At 38.1% G+C, this 20,794-nt stretch overlaps 1 protein-coding gene across 1 annotated transcript in view; it reads right to left on the reverse strand.

The window, feature by feature from the left end:
• Window positions 1–205: 205 nt before the first annotated feature.
• Window positions 206–20,794, reverse strand: part of PTGER3 (prostaglandin E receptor 3) — a 203,774-nt gene continuing 183,185 nt past the window's right edge. The window contains exon 3 of the mRNA XM_050804760.1: window positions 206–839. Within this exon, the coding sequence (XP_050660717.1) occupies window positions 819–839 (21 nt within the window). The 3' untranslated portion in view covers window positions 206–818. The remainder of the gene's footprint in view (window positions 840–20,794) is intronic.

The following is a 20,794-nucleotide window of genomic DNA, read 5'->3' on the forward strand; positions in this document are numbered from 1 at the left end:
CCACCATGTGAAGAAGGGCGTGTTTCCTCCCCCTTCCACCATGATTGTAAGTTTCATGAAACCTCCCCAGCCATGTGAAACTGTGAAACTGTAAGTCAATTAATCCTCTTGCCTTTATAAACGACACAGTTTTGGGTATTTCTTCATAGCAGCATGAAAGCAAACGAATACAGACAAGGATGTAGAAAACTAAAACATCATAGATGTTGATGTAGATATACTTGGGGAAAACTCTCATGTATGTGGGCATAAGAAGAGCATATGCCCTTTGACCTGGCACTTCCACTCCTAGATATTTATTTTAGAGAAAATCAGGCAGATGGGTGCAGGCAAACATGTATGAATGTAATTTTTGTTTTTGCAGTATTCCTTGCCATGATGAGAGTGGAAATAATTTTCCCTTGGCGGGAGATTGTACAAACAAATTATGCTTTATTCAAATTATGGAATACTCTATAGCAGTTAAAATTAACAATAAAATTTATGTTTCAATATGGATAAATCTCAAGAAACATAATTTTGAATAAAAAAACAAATGCAAATTATACATATAATATGAAAATGTATATGCAAATATAAATTCACAACAATAGGACATAAATTTAATTGATGTATATAGATATAGTAAAAGTACAAAAACATGTATGAAAACAGTACATAACAGCTTCTGGATAACAGTTATATTTGGGGGTGGGCTTGGGGGAAGAAGTAAAAGAGACTAGTTTGGGACGGGGGGGTGTTTCTGTGATTTTTTTTTTCTTTTACAAAAAGAGAGTCATGGAGCATCCAGTGATGTGATCCTGGCAGAAAGGCAGGTTTTAATTTCCCCACAATTCCTCCTGGAAAACAAACAAATCAATTAGGATAGCCAATAATGAATGCACTGTTAATGTCTTAAATAAAAGTCAAAGGCAATAAATTCCCATAAATTTCAGATTATGAACAGGAGTGGTAAATCACTTACAGCAGTATAACAAGAACAAGAACGAAGTTGTGTGGCAGGAATACTGAAAAATGAATAGGGACAACTTATGTATGCCACAAACTTGGGGTATAAAAAAATTTTCTACAAACATCTACTAAAAGAAGGAGATCCTATATTCCTTGGGTGGAAACATGGCAAGACATGTGAGAATGCCCAGTGAAACTGGGAAAAGTCCTCAGAATCTTCAATTTGCAGATAAGATTAAAAAACTGCTTGCAGACATGAAAAGATGATGGTTCTAGGTTAATTTAAATTTATAATTAAATGACCACACAATTAAGCCACTAGCTAATTTCCATTTAGTGTTAAATGACATAATAAAGAATTAGAGAAATCCAGAATGGGAGGCATTCTATAGAACAACTAAACTAATTTCTATAAGTCAATGGTTGGAGGAAAAGGGGGCAGAGGAAGAACTACTCTAAATTAAGAGTGACCTAAAAAACAAACATATTAAAATGTGGACCTTGTTTAGATTTTAATTCAAATAAACCAAAAACACAGTTTTGAGAAAATCCATACATTTGGTTAAGACCAGGTGTAAGATTATGCCAAAGAAACATGAGTGATAATAATATTGTGGTTTTGTAGTGGATCATAAGTTTTAGAGTTATACTGACTTATGATGGGGTAAAATAATACCATCTGATATTTGCTGAAAAATACTTCAAATAAGAAAAAGAAAAAACATGTTTTAAAAAATAGGTTAAATGATCCCAAGTTACAGTAATCTAAACAGTGTGGTACTGACATAAGGACAGACATATGGATCAATAGAATAGAATAGAGGTCCCAGATAAACCCTTGTGCACACAATCAATCAATCAATCAATCTTTGACAAGAGTGCCAAAACCATACAATGGTCTTAAAGGGTAGTACTGTTAACAAATGGTGTTAAGAAAACTGGATATCCATGTGTAAAAGAATGAAGTCAGATCCTTACTTTACACAATATGCGAAAATAAACTCGAAATGAATTAAACACCTAAGCATAAGACCTTAAAATATAAAACTACAATAAGAACACAGGAGAAAAATTTTATAACAGTGGATTTGGCAATGTTTTCTTGGATATGACACCAAAACCACAGGCAACAAAAGCAAAAATAGACAAATGAGAGTACATCAAACTTAAAGCCTTTTGCACCTGAAAGGAAACAATCAGTAGAGTGAAAAAGTAACCTACTAGATGGGAGAAAATATTTCTAAATCATGTATCTGATAAGGAGTTATATTCAGAGTATATAAAGAATGCCTATAATTTAACGACAAGCAAATAACCTAGTTAAAAATAATAGGTAAAAGCCTCAAACAGGTATTTCTCCAAAGATTTATAAATGGCTAACAAGTGACAAGATATTCAATGTCACTAACCATTAGAGAAATGCAAATCAGAACTATATTGAGATATCACCCATCAAGGTGGCGATATGGTTTGGCTCTGTGTCCCCACCCAAATCTCATGCCAAATTGTAATCCCCACATGTCAGAGGAAGGACCTTGTGGGAGGTGATTGGCTCATGGGGGCAGATTTCCCCCTTGCTGTTCTCGTGATAGTGTGGTCTCATGAGATCTGATGGTTTAAAGTTGTGTGGCACACTTCCCCCTTCTCTCTGTCTCTATCCTGCTGCACCATGGTAAAATGTGCTTGCTTCCCCTTTGCATTCTGACATAATTGTAAATTTCCTGAGGCCTCCCAAACATGCTTCTGTACAGCCTATGGAACTGTGAGTCAAACCTCTTTTCTTCAATTACCCAGTCTCATGTAGTTCTTTATAGCAGTGTGAGAATGGACTAATACACATGGCCACTGTTACAAAAACAGAAAATAGCAAATGGTATTGGAATGAGGAGAAATTGCAATTCTTGTGCGTTGTCAATGGGAATTGACAGTGCAGCCACCATGAAAAACAGTATAGAGTTTCCTCAGGAAATTAAAAAATGCAGTTACCATATGTTCCAGAAATCCCACTTCTGGGTACATATCCAGTAGAATTGAAGACAGACTCTTGATGATATATTTTCATATCCATGTTCATTACAGCATTATTCACAATAGCCAAGAGGTGAAAGCAACCCAAATGTCCATTGACATATAAATGGATACAGAGAATGGAGTATATAGATACAGTGGAATGTTAGCCTAAAAAGAGAAGGAAATTTTGTCATGTGCTATAACATTGATGAACCCTGAAGACATTATACTAAGTAAAATAAGCCAATCACAAAAAGACCAACACTGTATGATTTCACCTGTATAAGGCATCTAAATTGGTCCAACTAATAGAAAGCAGAATTGTGGATGTCAGGGGCTGTGAGGAAGGGGAAATAGAGGGTTGTTTCTCAATGGGTATAGAGTTTCAGTTTTGCAACATGAAAAGTTTTTAGAGATCTACTGCACAACAATTTGACTGTTGTTAACACTATTGAACTATACACTTAGAAATGGTCAAGATAATTTTCATGTTAAACAAGTTATGTTAAAATGTGTTTTCTATTGTAATTTTAAAAATAAATAAATAGGTTCTGTGAATGTGACAAAATCTTGATAACTGTTTTATCTCGGTGATTGGTATATCTAGTACTACTTTAATTTTGTGTCTATATCAAAGTTTTTATAATTTTTAGGGAAAAAGAAATTTGAAACAATTATGACGGTATTAATATCTGTTCATTCAAGGAAGGGAGCAAACTGGTGTTTTCTGTATGTTTGGAATATCTCATCATTGATAAAATCCGAAAGTAGTAACAGTAGCCAATTGGCAACATAGAACCTTAAGTTTACCCAGTTTGAATCTATGGGTCATAATTCTCAATTATCTGGAGAGACAATCATATTAATTAGTCCAATGAGACCAGTGTAGATTGTATAATCCAAACAGAGTTGCATTGAGGATGTGTGATCAGTTCTGAGAGAAGCGATATGGGCTTTCAGAGTTTCCAAAAAAATGTTTACTACCGATTAAAAGGACAAGAAGGATTTTCACGGTAGATCGAAAAGTTTGGTAATATGCCCTGGATGTTTCACAGCTTGATGCCACTATCTAGTTGTGCCACTAAGAGATCCAGAGACTCTTATGCTAGTTTTTTCACTTCTCTGAAAGAGAAAAAATGCTTGTAGACTTCTAAGGTGTTTATCACTATACCCTGATAGCTGAAGATTATAAATAATATTTTTATTTAGGAGCTGTTAACAAAGTTGTCAGTTATCTTTATGACCCAGCCAAGATAACTCATTAGCTTTTATACAATGCAATTATTGAAGACATAAAAAAAGTACAAAAAAGTTAGCTGGGTATGGTGGCAGGCGCCTGTAATCCCAGCTACTTGGTCGGCTGAGGCAGGAGAATCACTTGAGCCGCTGAGGTGGAAGTTGCAGTGAGTCGATATTGCACCATTGCACTCCAACCTGGGCAACAAAAGCGAAACTCCATCTAACAAAAAAGAAAAAAAATGGACATTGATAGTAACATCAGCATCAAAACAGAATTGCATTTCCCCAATTCAAATAGGTCACAAATGATGATCCAAAACTTAACTGAAGCAAAACAATCAATTACTGAAGACATTTGCTCTGTAATTTTATACCAACTCTTTATTATGGTTTTTGTTTTTCAATTTTTTAAGGTTAGAAGGTGTTTCAGGATGTGACTTAATAAGAATTTTTTAAAAGCTTACTTTTTTTTACTTTTTATTTTGAAATAGTTGTGGATTCATAATTTGCAAAATGGATAGTTCTTGGGCACCCTTCACTTACTTTCTCCCAGGGGTTACATCTTACATTAACTATAGTACAACGTCAAAACTGGGAAATTGACATTGGTACAATGTGGTGTATAGTTCTATGCCATTTTTTTATATGTATGCATTCCTGTAACAACCGCTAGAAGCAAGATATGGAATTCTTCCACCACCACAAAGATTTGTTGGTGTTAATATTTTACCAATTTATGTCCAATGTAGAAAACTTGCCTTCTTTTAAGTCTCTGTACCCATCTCCCCAACCCATTTATAATATTGTTGTGTTAAATATTTTCTCTACATACATTTAGATTCATATCGGAAAATATTGTACTTTTAGTTTTGACTACTAAACTAAATTTAGAACACACAAGAGCAGAAGGAACGTCTTTTGTATTACTTATATTTGTTGTTCTTGATGTTTTAAGATTCCTTCTTTAATCATTTCCATTCGCTTTCAAGGGGTTTCTTTAGCCATTGTTTTAATGTATGTGGCTTGTGAAAACTTCTCTTAATTTTCATTAATCTGAAAATGCATTTATTTCCTTTTCATTTCTGAAGGAAAATGTTGCCAGATTCAAAATTTGGGTTTGACAGTTCTTTTCTTTCAGGACTTGAAATTTGTTGTACCATTTCCTTCTGATCATTGTGAATTCTGATGAGAAATCCACTGTCACTCAAATTGTTTTTTCCCCTGATAGTTAAGGTGTCATTTATTTCTTGGTGCTTTCAAGATTTTTTGTTCTTAGTTTTCTTTTTATTTTGATATGGATTAGTATGGATTTCTTGTGTTTGGATTTCACTTATTTTTATTGATTGATTGATTGATTGATTGAGATAGAGTCTCACTCTGTCACCCAGGCTCGAGTGTAGTGGCGTGATCTCGGCTCACTGCAAGCTCCGCCTCCCGGGTTCACACCATTCTCCTGCCTCAGCCTCCCGAGTAGCTGGGACTACAGGCGCCTGCCACCATGCCTAGCTAATTTTTTGTATTTTTAGTAGAGACGAGGTTTCACCATGTTAGCCAGGATGGTCTTGATCTCCTGACCTTGTGATCCACCTCAGCCTCCCAAAGGAAAATATTTTCTTAAGTGCAATTTTAATATAACCTAAACTATATATTCTTGGCCCTTGTTCACAAATAATTCATGACTACAGTTGCAATAGTAGTAGAAACATACTCATCATTCACAGCACATAAATTGAGGCCAGTTTGCTGGGGATAATTTCTGCTTATGTATTCTGCTTTATTGCTTTATTAAACAAAATTTTATATTTTTACTACAATATTCTTAGAGAAAAGATAGCCATAAAATACATAAAATACAGTGAATGTCTCAAGAACCATTGTTATATTTGCTCAGCCGATTTTGAACTCTGTGATCCTAGAAAGTTCACTTAATCTCTTTATAGTTCACATCTCAATTGGTAAAATGGGACGATAGAGGCAATGATCTACTGAGCTCAGGAATTAATACAAAACACAGATTCTTTCTGTTTGTTTTTGGCATGACATAGCTTTTGGTTATTTCATTGCTCTTTAGTATCATCTATAGAAAGCACACAGAAAAAGGAAACAACGTTGAAACAAATGCATCACTTTTAAACTTTAGTTCCTAAATGTACCAGTAATTATAATTGAGGTATGAACTGCAGTCACTTTTTCTAAGACGAACTTTCTAAAATGCTATTATTCTCTGAAAACCTCATTTCTGTGGGTATAGTTTTCCTATTATTAGTAAAGACATTTGATCCTGAGTTTTAGCAAACAACCTGACATAGTGAAAGGGGAGAGTGTCCTGGAAAAAGCAGGGACTGTGGAATTAGGAAACTGACATTTGCCACTGAGTCTGGGCCAGTTTATTGAATGTCTTCAAACCTCAGATTTCTTATCTTTCAGAAAATTGAGACCAACCAAATAAACCCTAAAAAGATTATAATGAGAATTTGAACTACATTACTGGTCAGATGGAAATGACATAAAACATTTTTATCAACATGCCCTAGAGTCCAGGACCTGTGTTCTTTCTCTGAGTACCTGAGTAAGCTCCTACCAACATTTGGTTTTTCAGCAGTAAAATAGAGGTAATATCTGTTCTAACCACCTCACAGAGTTATTCGTTGAACACAAAGCAATAAAATTACTTTTATTTATTGCAAAATGATATATAAATGATGTTCACTAAGGTTTTATGGAAGTTTAAAAATTATTAGTTTTTTTTAAAATATTTGAATAGACTTGCTTAGGTTGAAACTTCAATAAGGTGTTAGGTGTCAGACACACAGAGTTCAATGATCCGCCTTGAGTTTTTCCCCACTGCTTTCTCATTTTGCTGCTAAGGGTAAGCACCAGAGTTGGCCTGTGTCAGAACTGAGAATCAGGAGTGGGCTGCCTTTGCTGCTTCTCACTGTCCCCTGCTTTCTCTGTAGCGCCCACTGTGAGATGCTCCTATTCTCATGCTGAATTTCATCCTTTTGCTCATTACTTCCATAAATTATTCCTTAGAAAGAGCAAAGAATGAATTAAATAATTAATTTCGAGCATTTGCATAACAATACAAAACAATATCCTTTTTAAAGATTTGCCACAATTTTAGTTTTGTGAAAAATGTTGGAGTCATGTATCTATTTAATCACCATTTTCCATTCAGTGTCTTTATGGTGCCTAGTCTGTCATATTCTCATTAGTTTTCTTTTTTTCAATTTGTCAATGGCTTCACCTGTGTGCCTTACAACTATTTGGCTCTTTTTATCAACTTCATGAAGATTTGCATATATTGCAAGATTTACAATTTTAGTTGGCACTATATGTACTTGGCACTGTAATTTTATTGTATTATTAGGTATTTACAGTATCTGGTAATCAGCAAGAAACAGATAAAAATGCTTTGACATAATAGACGAAAACACAGGCTAGTGATTAATTCACCAGTGAACGTATTTGTGTTATTAAGACCTTGCATTCTTACACAAATGCCAATTGCAGGAACTTGTAATGAATGCAGAAGGAGGCTAGCTATGACTGCATTTACAAAGTACTATTACTATTATTCCCATTTTACTCATGAGAAACTGAACCTTAGCCATGTTGAGGAAGTTGCCAAGAAAGACGTTGCGTATGGCAGAGTCAGGACTTGAATCTGTATTGGTTTGACTTTCTGAGTTCTTCAGACATCAAAGAACTTACAATTTGGTTATGTCTTTTTGAGGAAGAACAAAGAAAGAAGAAATGAGTCAAGATAATACAAGATAATAAAACTGTTAATTAAGTGTACAGTTATGTGACCTAGACTATCCATTTTTCATGAATTCAGAAAGAGTATGGGACCGTAGTATTAGAGTGGGCGGGGGGGAGTGGGCGCTGGATTTGCAGATCATTTGGTAATGTCCTCATTATTTGGATGAGGAAACTGAAGTCAAGACAAGTAAAGTGATTGTCCCAAACTAACAAAAATGGCTCTTACAACTAGAACTCCTACTTTTTTCTAAGATAATTTTGTAACTAATTGAAAATAGTATATATTCTAATTGTGAGATTAGAATTTTTTAATAATATATAACAGGCACTCAATATTTTATTCAATGTCATTTTATTCAACTTTGCTTCTTAATAACATTGATAAGAAAAAAAATGTGATTCCCCGTTGGGGCTACTGTCTGTGTGGAGTTTGCACATTGTTATGTCCAGAGTGAGTTTCTGCTTGGCTACCTGAGATGCTGGGAAGGACTTTGGCCACCTGAGACCATGAACTGAAATAATAGGGTAAATAATTATCTTTTGCTTGTATTAATCTTTCTTAAATGAATGTATACCTTACATTTACCTCAAGGTTTAAGGTTAGAAGGGTTTTGTTTTTTATTTAGAAGTTTGGTGACATTTTTGTGAGCAGAAATATGCCATAAATATTTGTCTCTTTTTAAAATTAATTACCCTATGGTAAAATTGACTTCAATAGTCATCGTTTCACTTAAAGTTGCAATTTTCAAGAATCGACCAATGATGTTATGTGAGACCTTATTGTATATCATAAAGTTTTCCAAACTGGAGAAGAAAAGACCATGAAAGAGAACAGAGACTTAGTACTATGGTGACACATAAGAGGCCAAGAAAAACGTAGAATGATTCATCCATTAAACCTGCCTATATGGAAATTTATATAAGGCACTGTTGGGTCCTGTAGCTAAGGAATTATTGAGTAACTTACACAGTCTGTTAGGGAACAGAGACACTTCTACAAAGAACACTATAATGGAGTAAGAACAATTTAAAAGGAAAGTCACATAGTGGTATGGCCACTAGGAGTGGGGAGTTATTAATTCAGCCTAAGGGATTCCCACTGATCTTGTTATAATGCTTCACAGAAGTGACAATTAAGTTTACTGGGCACCTGAAGGGCAGGGAGTTATTCCATCTAGAAAGAACTGCAAAGGGATAATGTATAATAAAACAAACATGTTAAAGGAATAGCAAGAAATTCAAAGAGGTCCTAAATACTTATGCAAAAGCCTTAGAGATGCATTTTGAATAATTTTTGGCTTGTTAAAATTGTAGAATCATTCTGTCCAGAAAGGTTTTGCTCATTTCTAATTTTGCTTAAGTCAAAAATCCTTCAGAATGCATTTCTAATTTTCTGGTGTTAGCATTAGCAGCCTCTACATTAACATTCAAAGTTTAATAATCAGCACAACCTGTAAGTGTTGACCACCCGTGACTAAATGCTATGTTTGCTTTTATGCCTTTGAAGAAATGCGTAGACTTTACTAGGATACTCGCTTTTCAGTTATAAAGGGAAACATTTACATTTTACTCCATAAATTTGTGCAATCATTGTATGTCAATCCAACATAAATAAAACTTAAAGAGAAAAGAATCAATTAGAATTAACTGAAATAGCACTGACTAAATGTGAGCTGATACAATGACAATCTTCATGGTTCCATTAGCAAAAAACAAAAACAAACTTCTCTGTAGGGTATCTGCAGCTTGCTGTGTGTTTCCCTCTCAGAATATTTATCATTCGTAAAACTTACTTGTTTTTTTTTCTTCCAGAAAGCAAACTCTCATTTCTTAACATTTTTATGCTTCTGTGGAACTCTTTGGCTGTTAAAGTTGACATAAGAACTTCTATTTCATAATAGCTTACCTGTTTGTTCCCTTCCCTCCTTGGAGCTCAGGGACTAGGTCTTGAGCGGGGGGATGACATATTAATCATCTAGAATTTCCAGTATCTAGCACTTAGTAGTTGTTTAATCAATGAAAAGTGGATGATTGAGAATAAATGAATAAAACTGTTGTGAAAGCCCCATTCATCTGAGGATCTATATATTGGCCAGGGTGGGCCTGGTAAGAAGTAAAATTTAGTGTCTAAGAGAGATTACCCTGAAATATTGGAATTTTAGGGAACCAAAATTAGCACCTCTTTTTTTCACCCACTCTTGAACTTATGAAATGAGATACATAAAACAAATGGAGATTTAAACATACTAAATAAAAAAAATATTAATAGTAACTGGTAAGTTCTTTAGAGATCATGACTTACATCTGCTGTCAAAATAGTTCACAGATACTTCATCCCAGGGTTAGGCAGATTTATCTCCAAGTCATCAGCTTAGCTGGACACTGCAGGGTCCTCTTATTACGTGATAGGCAATAGAGATATTGTGCTGAAAAAGTCCTGCTTTCACACTGTTGAAGTGAAGTGAATGGATAATTTTGATATAGTGTAATGGTGAACTATATAGGGAATTAAGGGAGGACAGGAGAGAGTCTCATAGCTTTGACTTAGAAGACTCAAGGAATGAAATATCCAAGATGTGTTTGAAGGAAGGATAAGAGTTGTCTAATAAAGAAGGGAATGTTCTAGACCAGAAAACCAAACCAAAGAAAACAAACATGAAATGTTTGAGACACAAAGGTTTTGTTTTTAATGATCAGAAGGTAGAAGATGAATGGAGGGAGAGAAGACAAGGAGGAGGAAAGAAGGGAGTAAGAATGAGACAGGAGAGCTTGCTGAGGATGGATCAGGAAGGGCTTTGCAAGCAATTTTATGTACTATCCACTGGACCCTCTCCTAAGGGAACAAACAGGGGATAACTGAATGGTTCTTAGCAGGAGGATAGCACAATAGATCTTTCACTGTGTGAAACACTAAGAAAGATAGCAAAATAAACATTTAGGAGGCTTGAACTCCAGGAGAGGCAGGGAAGTTGGAGAGAGGACGACAGATCGGAGACACTTGTAGGATGTAAAGTCAAGAGGCTTGGTGGTAGTTTATTTAAAGAAGGGGGGCCGATGCCCAGGTTCTCTGTCTTAGAGAAAGAGATGATGGGCCATAACATGAGCTACAGCTGCATCTAGTTGCTACGGATTTATTTGCTAAGAGGATTTTTTTTTCTCAATTTCAGCTGGGACAAGTACTCTCCCATGTTCATCTTTGCCCAATATGTGATCCGGAACAGTTCAATACAATTAGCAACTTCAGATCATTGGCAGGACTAAAATAGCAAAGTGTGATATCACCTACAAATTAAGATGTATTACTAAGCATCCTCAGAGTGCTTTGGATCTGTATGATTTGCTTCCCCATTGATCATGCATTCAGACCGAATTCTCTGAAGACTGTCCTGTCTTCAGAGAATACAGATGCCTAATAATCCAGATGTAGCTGGTTAGAGGATTCTACTGCTAGAAGAAAATTTTGACTCTACTAAAGCCAACCCTCTTCAAGAATCATAGATCATGAAAAAAATCTTTAAAGCTATTTAGGACAATGTTTTCAATCCTGGGTCAAGATCCATTCGTGAGTTATGAAATCACTTCTGTGGGTTACATCTTGCTTACTTGTCTTAAAAACTGAACTAGAATGTAATAGACTAGAATAGAAAATATCAAAGCACATCACATATATAACAAATGGATTTTTTTGTGTGAAACAAGCATGGATGGGAACAGAGAAGAAAGGCATTTTGGTAGCAATAACAATCTGAACGAAGGTGGAAAGGTAGGAAAACAAAGAATGTGTGGAGAATATCAAGTAGTTCATGATGGCTATGGTGAGTATAGATGTAGATGATTTGTGGAAGATAAAATTGGATAATCGCTGAAACCCATATTATATTGGGACATGAAAAACAACTTAGGAATTAGTATTCAGTAGGCATTCAGTAGGCAAAGGAGAATCATGGAAGGTTCTTGAGCAGGCAATCTACATAAGGGAAAGTTTAATATGAGAGCAGTGGGGAGGATCATTCTTTACAGAAATCAGGTAGCAGTTGTAGCAATAATCCAGACATGGGGAACTAAAAATCTACATGTCAAATTTTCTTCCTACCTCAGAGCTTTACACATGCCATTCTCTTTGCCTCGGGCACTCTCCACCACAGCTTTTACCACCTTATTCTAACTGTTTACTTCTAGTTTTTAAAAATATATTAGTCAAAGTTTTTATCTAAGAGAAATTTTTTGACCTCCCCAAGACTCCTATTATATATATCACTCTTTTGATCAGGTAATTAACGTGCTGTTATTTCAAGTCTGTGTCCTCTGTTAGAATGCAATGTCCATAAGCAGAAGGAATCTGTCTTGTTTACAGCAGTTATCTCTAGCAATTAGGATGCCTTGCACACTGTTGACTAATAACTTTTTGCTGAATAAATGAAAGAGCTGTGACACTTACCATAGGAAAAAAGAAATCAATGTGGAGGACATTGGAAAGGAAAATCAGCATGACTTGGGGATTTACTGGTTCTTACACCAAGGGAAAGGAAAAGCCAGAGATTCAGTCGTTGCTCTGTAAACAAACATTTGTTCCACATACACTCTGTGTAAGGTACTGGTGCTGGGCCCTGGGAACATGGAGATGAATAAGATATAATTTCCTCAAATCGAGACGCTCACAGTTGGCCATCAGCAAATTCTTATGTAACTCTTACTATAAGCCAAGTACTTTTTTGTTTAAAGCGCTTTATATACATTAACTGGACAATAACTTTATGAGGCAGATACTATTATCATTCCCATTTTATAGGTGAGTTTTATAGAAATTAAGCCAAGGAGAGATTAAATAACTTGCCTAAGTTCACACCGGTAAGTGTCAGAACTAGGATTTGGTTGCTTTTTCCTAACTACTATGCCATATTGCTTCTTTGATTTTTGCAAAGTGGCATTATAATAGACAGTTCAGAATACCTGGTCCAGAAGCAGTCCAGAAAAGAGAGTGGCCATCTATCCAGAAGGGAGAGTCAAGGAAGGGGACGCGACAGTGTCACGTGGAAAGAGTGACAGGGAAAACATTCTAGGTGATAGCATTTCAAGGTAAGAAAGTATGAAACAACATGATGTTTTGGGAGATCTACAATCCATTTAGAATTCCTGGAGGGAGAGGACAACAGATAAAGCTACTGGTGAGATCAGCAGGAGAGGTTTATCTACCACTCTAAGGCACTGAGACCTAATTCCAAAGGTTATCACGAATACAGGAATATCATAAGCAGTAGGGGTGTGGCGAAGTGGGATATGATCCAAAATCAGACTTGCTGATTAGAAATACCACCTTAGCAGTAGTGAGGAAGGATAGGTTTAGAGCGTGAGCTGGAAATAGATTAGGAGGTGACTGCCATCAGCCAGGCAGGAGATTATGAGGGACCCATTTAAGGCATTAGTAGTGGACACAGAAAGAAGAATTTAAGAGCACTGCAGAACTTGGAGAGGCACTAGATGTTGGGAATAGAAAGGAAGCAAGCTAAGGATCTCTTCAAGGTTCTTGACTTATAAAATCAGGCCACAAAAAGACGGGTGGGACAACAGAGATGACAGACAGTAAGTTATTTTTGGAGCATGTTTCATAGAGATAGGCTGACTTCCTGGGTAAAATGTCCCATACTTGACAATGTGGGGTCTTTACTTACTAAGAAGTTTGAAGCTCACAAGTGTTAGTGGAAGTCATGGATGTGAATAAAGACATGGAGGGAAAGGACAAATCCGAGAACTAATGGAAGGACTGAGCACAGAACCTTGAGGGATCAATCACAGCAGGGGTGGGAAGAAGAAGAGCCGGAAGAGAAGAGCAGCGATGACATGACCATAGAGGCAGGAAGACACTCATCTGGAGCCACATCACAGAAACAAAGATGCCACACCTTTCCTGGACTGTCATCTGGGAAATTCCTACTCATTTGTTCTTCAAAGTTCGACTCAAGCACTTCCTTCTCTGGGAAGCGTTCCTTGACTGCCCCCTTCCATGTAAAGCCTGTTTCGCTTTGCTGCCAACTGCTACTTGTGTACAACTTGAACTTTAAAGAAAGTACCCCTTCATATCCTTCTGTCTGAACGCCTGTCTTAACGCTTGGCCGTAAGCACCTTGGGGGTCCTATACCACATTGCTGACCAGAGGGCTTGGCCTGTAGAAGATGCCTAATACATATTTGCTGAGTGAAGCACTGTAGGAAACATTGAGTATCATTAAGACTTCCACAGAAGAGCCACTGCAAAATCTGTGCCAACTGTGGACGCTTCTAGAACAGAGACTTTCAGTTTTCCAAATAACCCATGTTGGTCTTAATGAAAGCCTTCCTATTAATTACTTTCTGAAGTCCTAATCTTATTTCAGAGGCCAATTACATCTTCTATGAGTATATTTTCACCACCAACCTAGAGATCAAACCACCAACAAAGCCCCCGAGTCCTGAGTTAATCATCCTTCTATACAAACTGTCTTATGCATATTTTTCTTATTGCACAGACCAAACATGTTATAATGATGGGCTCATCTCTGTGTCTTACATCAGGATGACGAGACTATGAGCTTTTCGATTGAAAGACCAATGTCTTGAAGATCTGTGGCTCCAGCAGTTATCACAGCAGACAAGCATTTGGTAAGACCTTGGGATAGGGAAGAGGAATTAGATGGTGCCTTGATTTCTGGCCATCAAACGGTCCACCATCAGAGGGCACTGGCAGCTCTATCAGGCTGAGATTGCTTGAGGTGTTCCCGCAGTCTGAATCATAGGCTGTTTGCGATGGAACTATAACTCCAACCCAGACTTCTGCATTTTTCCCAGGCAGCAGGATATGGGGTGCATGCTCTTACTTCCAGATCAGCTTCTCTGCTCTGATTGCCTTAACTGGATTTTAAACTACTCTCTCTGTCTCCATGCTAACTTAGAGCCTGTTCTCCTTACCACATCAGAGGTGTGTCTAAGAAACAGTTCTGCTCAAAGCATGTTATACAAGTTTTTCACGATTGCCTCAACCTGCTTTTACAGTTGTATATCTGCCACCAGTCCTGGTTCACCACCACCCTGTCAATACAAAACTCTCTGCTGTTTCCTGAATAGACCACAGACGCCCCCACGCTAGTGCTCTTAGCTCAGGCTGTTTCCTCTTCTGCAAATTCCCTTCTCCACCTCTAAGAGTTCTAACTTGTCATGCAAGGCTCTTGTATTATTTACTTGATAAAGAGTTCTCTAATCATCCAGGTAGAGTTTTTTCTCTCTGCTCTGTGTTGCAGGCTTTTAAGAATGTACCTCTATTATGGCTTATCACACTATTCATATTTATTTTTTTACTTATTCCTCTTCCATAATTTAATATTCTTCGAGGGCAAGTATCAAAATCTTCAAGGAAATCTACAGGCTAATTACTTGCAATTAAAAATGTCTGGGCCAGGCGTGGTGGCTCACACATGTAATCCCAGCATGTTGGGAGGTCGAGGGGGGCGGATCACTTGAGGTCAGGAGTTTGAGACCAGCCTGGCCAACATGATGACACCCCATCTCTACTAAAACTACAAAAACAAATTAGCCAGATGTGATGGCGGGTGCCTGTAGTCCCAGCTACTTGGGAGGCTGAGGTGGGAGAACCTCTTGAACCTGGGAGGTAGAGGTTGCAGTGCCGAGATGGTGCCATTGCACTCCAGCCTGGGTGACAGAGTGAGACTTTGTCAAAAAAAAAAAAAAAAAAAAGTCTGGAAAGATAAAGGTCCTGACATAGTCACTAAATATGCCCATGAGGCCAGGCTAGATCTTAAGGAAGCTCTCCTACTTGGTGTGGCAAGAGAGAAACTTGCAGGTACATTATTTACAGATTAATAAAATCCTTCAGTGGCTCAAATTTATCTATGCTTAGCTTGCAAACAGACGGCATTTGATTCACAGTCCTGTCTTCCTCATCCACAATATACATTACTAAATATCGTGAGAGGCAGGGGTCTGTAGGCCCTCCAGATTAATTTTATTTGCTGGTTTTGGCCTATAAGATAAAAGTCAAACTCCTAAGCAAAACATCCAGGGTTATTATACCTTAGATATACCATGTTGTTGTATATCCCAGGCTTTTACAAACACTGTTCCCACTGCCTCCAATCTGTGTACCTTCACCCAGTCCCGTTTTTCCCAGCAACCATTTAGTTCATCTAGTATACTCCTATGTCACCTTTACAGTTTCACTCGAACCTCACCTCTGTGATGCCCACCCTCACTTTCATAAGAAGACTTGGGCTTTTCCTCTCTATGCTTGTGGTGTTTCTGAATACTTCTGATACTTATAAATCACTATAATTGTCTGTTTCCTTACTGTTTGAGACTGTAGTTGTTGATTGTAGGTTCTGTATCTTATCTCCATAGCTTTAGAATATGACACAATGTCTGTTTATTATTTAAAAGCTCACATGTTGTAAATAATAAATAAATAAATGTTTTATTCCTTCATTCAACAAGTACTATTTACCAAAATATTCATCCATGGGTTTGGTTGGTTTAACTTCTAGTAGCTGAGTTCCCCTGGAGGTGGGCACAAAGTAATGTACAAATAGAACACAGAAATCCAAACAGATGTCATTAGGGAAGCTTGTGTGCAGAGAGAAAGATCATAGCCACTAAGATTGTGCTCTGGATAATAATGCCTCATCTCCAGAGAGGCAGGACAGTCTGAGTCAAAGGAAACTCTTCTTAGGAAGGGTCTAGAAAATCATGAAGACTTCTAGAACAAGAATGAACATGGAAGTCAAAATAAAAATGGAAGTCCTATTCTACAAAATGGAACATTAGTGGAAACTCATGCATGTGTTCCAATCATCATCAGAAGAATGAACTTCAAAAGTTCATAAATCTTGAATTATAACTGCTCTGTAACCATACAGGAGAGAAAAAATACCATGCCATAGTGGGAGGTTGTTGGAGCCACAGGAAGTGGCTCAGTAGATTGGGTGGTAGACAAGACCGAATGTAAGAAATCTGTAAGAAGCTGGGCATATTAGGCCATTCATGCTTCCCAGAAGCCAGTTCCCCAGAAGCCAAGCAGATACCAGTGCCATGTTGTAAAGCCTGCCAAACCATGAACCAATTAAATCTCCTTTTCGTTTTTTTTTTTTTTTTTTAAATAAATGAGCCCGTCTCACAGATTACAACCTGAAGTACATTCCAGTGCCATGCTTGTACCTTCTTTACTCATAATGGAAGGCAAAACAGAAGGCACTTCATAGGGTGAAAGCAAGAGCAAGATAGAGCATATGTGTGTCGGGGCGGGGGTGGTCTCTCACTTTACAACAACGAAATTTTGCCAGATCTCACTCACTATCATGAGAACTGCACCAAGCCCTGGGGATCTGCCTCCATGCATGACCCAAACACCTCCCATCAGGCCCCATCTCCAACATTGGGGATTACAATTCAACATGAGATTTGGGCATGGACAAATACCCAAACTATATCATTCCACTCCTCTTCTCCACCCCTCAAATCTCACGTCCTTCTCATGCTGTGAAATACAATCATGCTTTCTCTATAGTACCCCCAAATCTTAACTTGCCCTGGCATTAATTCAAAAGTTCCAAATCTAAAGTCTAAGTCCAGAGTTTCATCTGGAGATAAGTTCCTTCCACCTATAAGCCTGAAAAGTCAAAACTATTTACTTCCAAAATACAATGTGAGTACAAGCATTGGGTAAACATTCCCATTCCAAAAGGGGAAAATTGGCCAAAAGAAAAAGGCTACAGGCTCTACACAAGTTTGAAACCCAGCAGGGCAGTCAATAAATCTTATAGCTCCAAAATAGTCTCCTTTGACTCTATACCCCACTTTCTGGACACAGTGGTACAAGGTGTGGACTCCCAAGGCCTTTGGCCAGCTCTGGTCTGTAGCTTTGCAGGGTTCGGTCCCTGTGGCTGCTCTCGTGGGTTGGAGTTGCATGTCTGTAGCTCTTCTACACTGAGGGTGCAAACTGCCAGTGGTTCTACCATTCTTTGGTCTGGAGGATGGTGGCCCTCTTCTCACAGTTGCACTAGGCAATGTCCTGGTGGGGATTCTGTGTGGGGACTCCAATGCCACATTTCCTCTCTGCACTACCCGAATAGAGGTTCTCTGTGAGGGCTTGCCCTGATAAGCAGCTTAGACACCCAGGCTTTTCCATATGTTCCCTGAAATCTAGGTGGAGGGTGCCAAGCCTCCACCACTCTTGCACTCTGTATACCTAAAGGCTTAACACCATGTGGAAGCCACCAATACTTATGGCTTGCACCATCTGGAACTGCTTCCTGAGCTACTCCTGGGCCCCTTTGAGCTATGGCTAGTGCTGGAGCAGCCAGGATGCAAGGAGCATTGTCCTGAGGTTGTGCAGGGCAGCAGAGCCCTGGGCCTGGCCCACGAAATCATTCTTCCTTCCTAGGTATTTGATTCTGTGATGGGCTATCTCAAAAATCTCTGAAATGCTTTTAAAATTGTTTTCCTATTGTCTTGGCTATTAGCACTTGGCTCCCTTTTATTTATGCAAATTTCTCTAGCAAGTGGTTTCTCTACAGCCTCTTGGATTCCTCTCCAGAAAAATGCTTTTTCTTTCCCTGCCACACGGTCAGACTGAGAAATCTTCTAAACATGTGTGCTCTGCTTTCCTTTTAAATATAAATTCAATTTTAAGTCATTTCTGTGCTCTGGTATCTGAACATAGGCTGTTAGAAGCACTCAGACCACATTTTGAACCCTTTGCTGCTTAGAAATGTCTTCCTTCCTTCAATCTAGATACCTTAGATTGTCACTCTCAAGTCCAAACTTCCACAGATTCCTAAGGCATGGATACAATACAGCCAAATTCTTTGCTAAGGAATAAAAGGGTGACCTTTGCTCCAGTTCCCAATAATTCCTCATTTCAGTCTGAAACCTTCTCAGCCTGGATTTTATTGTCCATATCACTATTGGCATTTTGGTCACAACCATTTAATGGGTTTCTGAAAATTTGCAAAGTTTACCTCATCTTCCTGTCTTCTTCTGAGATGTCCAAACTCTTCTAACATCTTCCTATCACCTAGTTCCAAAGCTGCTTCCACATTTTTGGGTATCTATCTTTATAGCAATGTCTCACTTCTAAATATCAATTTTCTGTATTAGGCCATTGTTGCATTACTCTAAAGAAATATCTGAGACTGGGTAATTTATTTTTAAAAAAGGTTCAGTTGGTCCATGGTTCTGCAGGTCATACAAGCATGGTTCTGGTATCTGTTTGGGTTGTGGGGAGACCTTAGGGAGGTTTTACTCATGGTGGAAGATGAAGTGGGAGGAGGCACTTGGCATAACGAAAGCAGGAGCAAGAGAGACAGTAGGGGGTGGATAGGTGCCCCACTTTACAACAACCAGATCTCATGAGAACTTGCTCACCATCATGAGGACAGCACCAAGCCATGATGAATCTGTCTGGATGAACCAAACACCTCCCACTAGGCCCCATCTCCAACACTGGAGATTGCAATTCAACATGAGATTTGGGCAGGGACAAATATCCAAACTATATAACTGGAGAAGCCTCTGTCAGAGTTTTGAGATAGGGCTGACAGCAGAGACTATGTCCATGTCAGTATCCCTGGCATTGAGTTCATAACAAAGGCTCAAGATATGCTTATTGAATTGTTAAGTCATGATTTTTTTGCCATGGGCCCCTTGGTGAGAGAACTGAAACTAATGATTAGTCCCAAATCATTTGAGAAGGGTAGAGGAAAGCAAGAATGAGGAGAGCCTGAAACCACGCTAAGAATTTTAATGTGAATGCAAACCTTATTACCTAATGAGCTAGAGGCATACATTAGATGCAGAAATATCAACCTTCTTCTATCCTGAGCTGAACTTGCAAATTTTTTAAATCTTAGGACTTTTATAACCTGAAATGGGTACAACTATTAAATCCATATCTAGGGTCATTCAATTTTCAAGGTGCTATTTTAGCTTACCAAAAGTTAATGTATGCCCTCCGCTCCCACATTCCATTTGAGAAGTGTATCTGTTAGATTAAGATACTTTCATCAAGGTCACTAGACTGCTTGTCAAAAGCCTTTTAAAGTCAGTCACTCCAAGAATTATAAATAGCTTTGGTCTCAAACATGATTGTGTTGAGGGAAGGGAGGGAAGAAAAGGAAAAGAAAGGTGACAGTTTGACAGTTGACTTTTTTTTTTTTTTTTTTTTTTTTTTTTTGAGACGGAGTCTCGCTGTGTCGCCCAGGCTGGAGTTCAGTGGCCGGATCTCAGCTCACTGCAAGCTCCGCCTCCCGGGTTTACGCCATCCTCCTGCCTCAGCCTCCCGGATAGCCGGGACTATAGGCGCCCGCCACCTCGCCTGGCTAGTTTTTTTGTATTTTTTAGTAGAGACGGGGTTTCACCGTGTTAGCCAGGATGGTTTTGATCTCCTGACCTCGTGATCCGCCCGTCTTGGCCTCCCAAAGTGCTGGGATTACAGGCTTGAGCCACTGCGCCCAGCGGACAGTTGACTTTTTAAAAGCCATTGCCATATTACAGGTTTGAATTGCTTTTTAAATTTTTCTTTCCCATGAGTTTGAGGTTTATTGGACACGTTGATCTGAATGGGCATGGCCCCATGTTGAGAAAGTTGTGGGAGAGGGTTGGTGTTTTTCTTGATTGTATGTTCATATTGTTCTTCCTGTAATGGTTAGGGGTATTTCTCTTGAAGAACTATTAATAGTCTCTATTTTTAAATCTTGTAAACAGTTGTACATAAATGATGGTGTTTCCCTCTGTAATAATTACGTATAAGCTTTGTGTTAAAATTTCACTTGACTTCTTAGTAGAGTGAG

The sequence above is a fragment of the Macaca thibetana genome, chromosome 1 (assembly GCF_024542745.1).
Source record: "Macaca thibetana thibetana isolate TM-01 chromosome 1, ASM2454274v1, whole genome shotgun sequence".
Lineage (NCBI taxonomy): Eukaryota > Metazoa > Chordata > Mammalia > Primates > Cercopithecidae > Macaca > Macaca thibetana.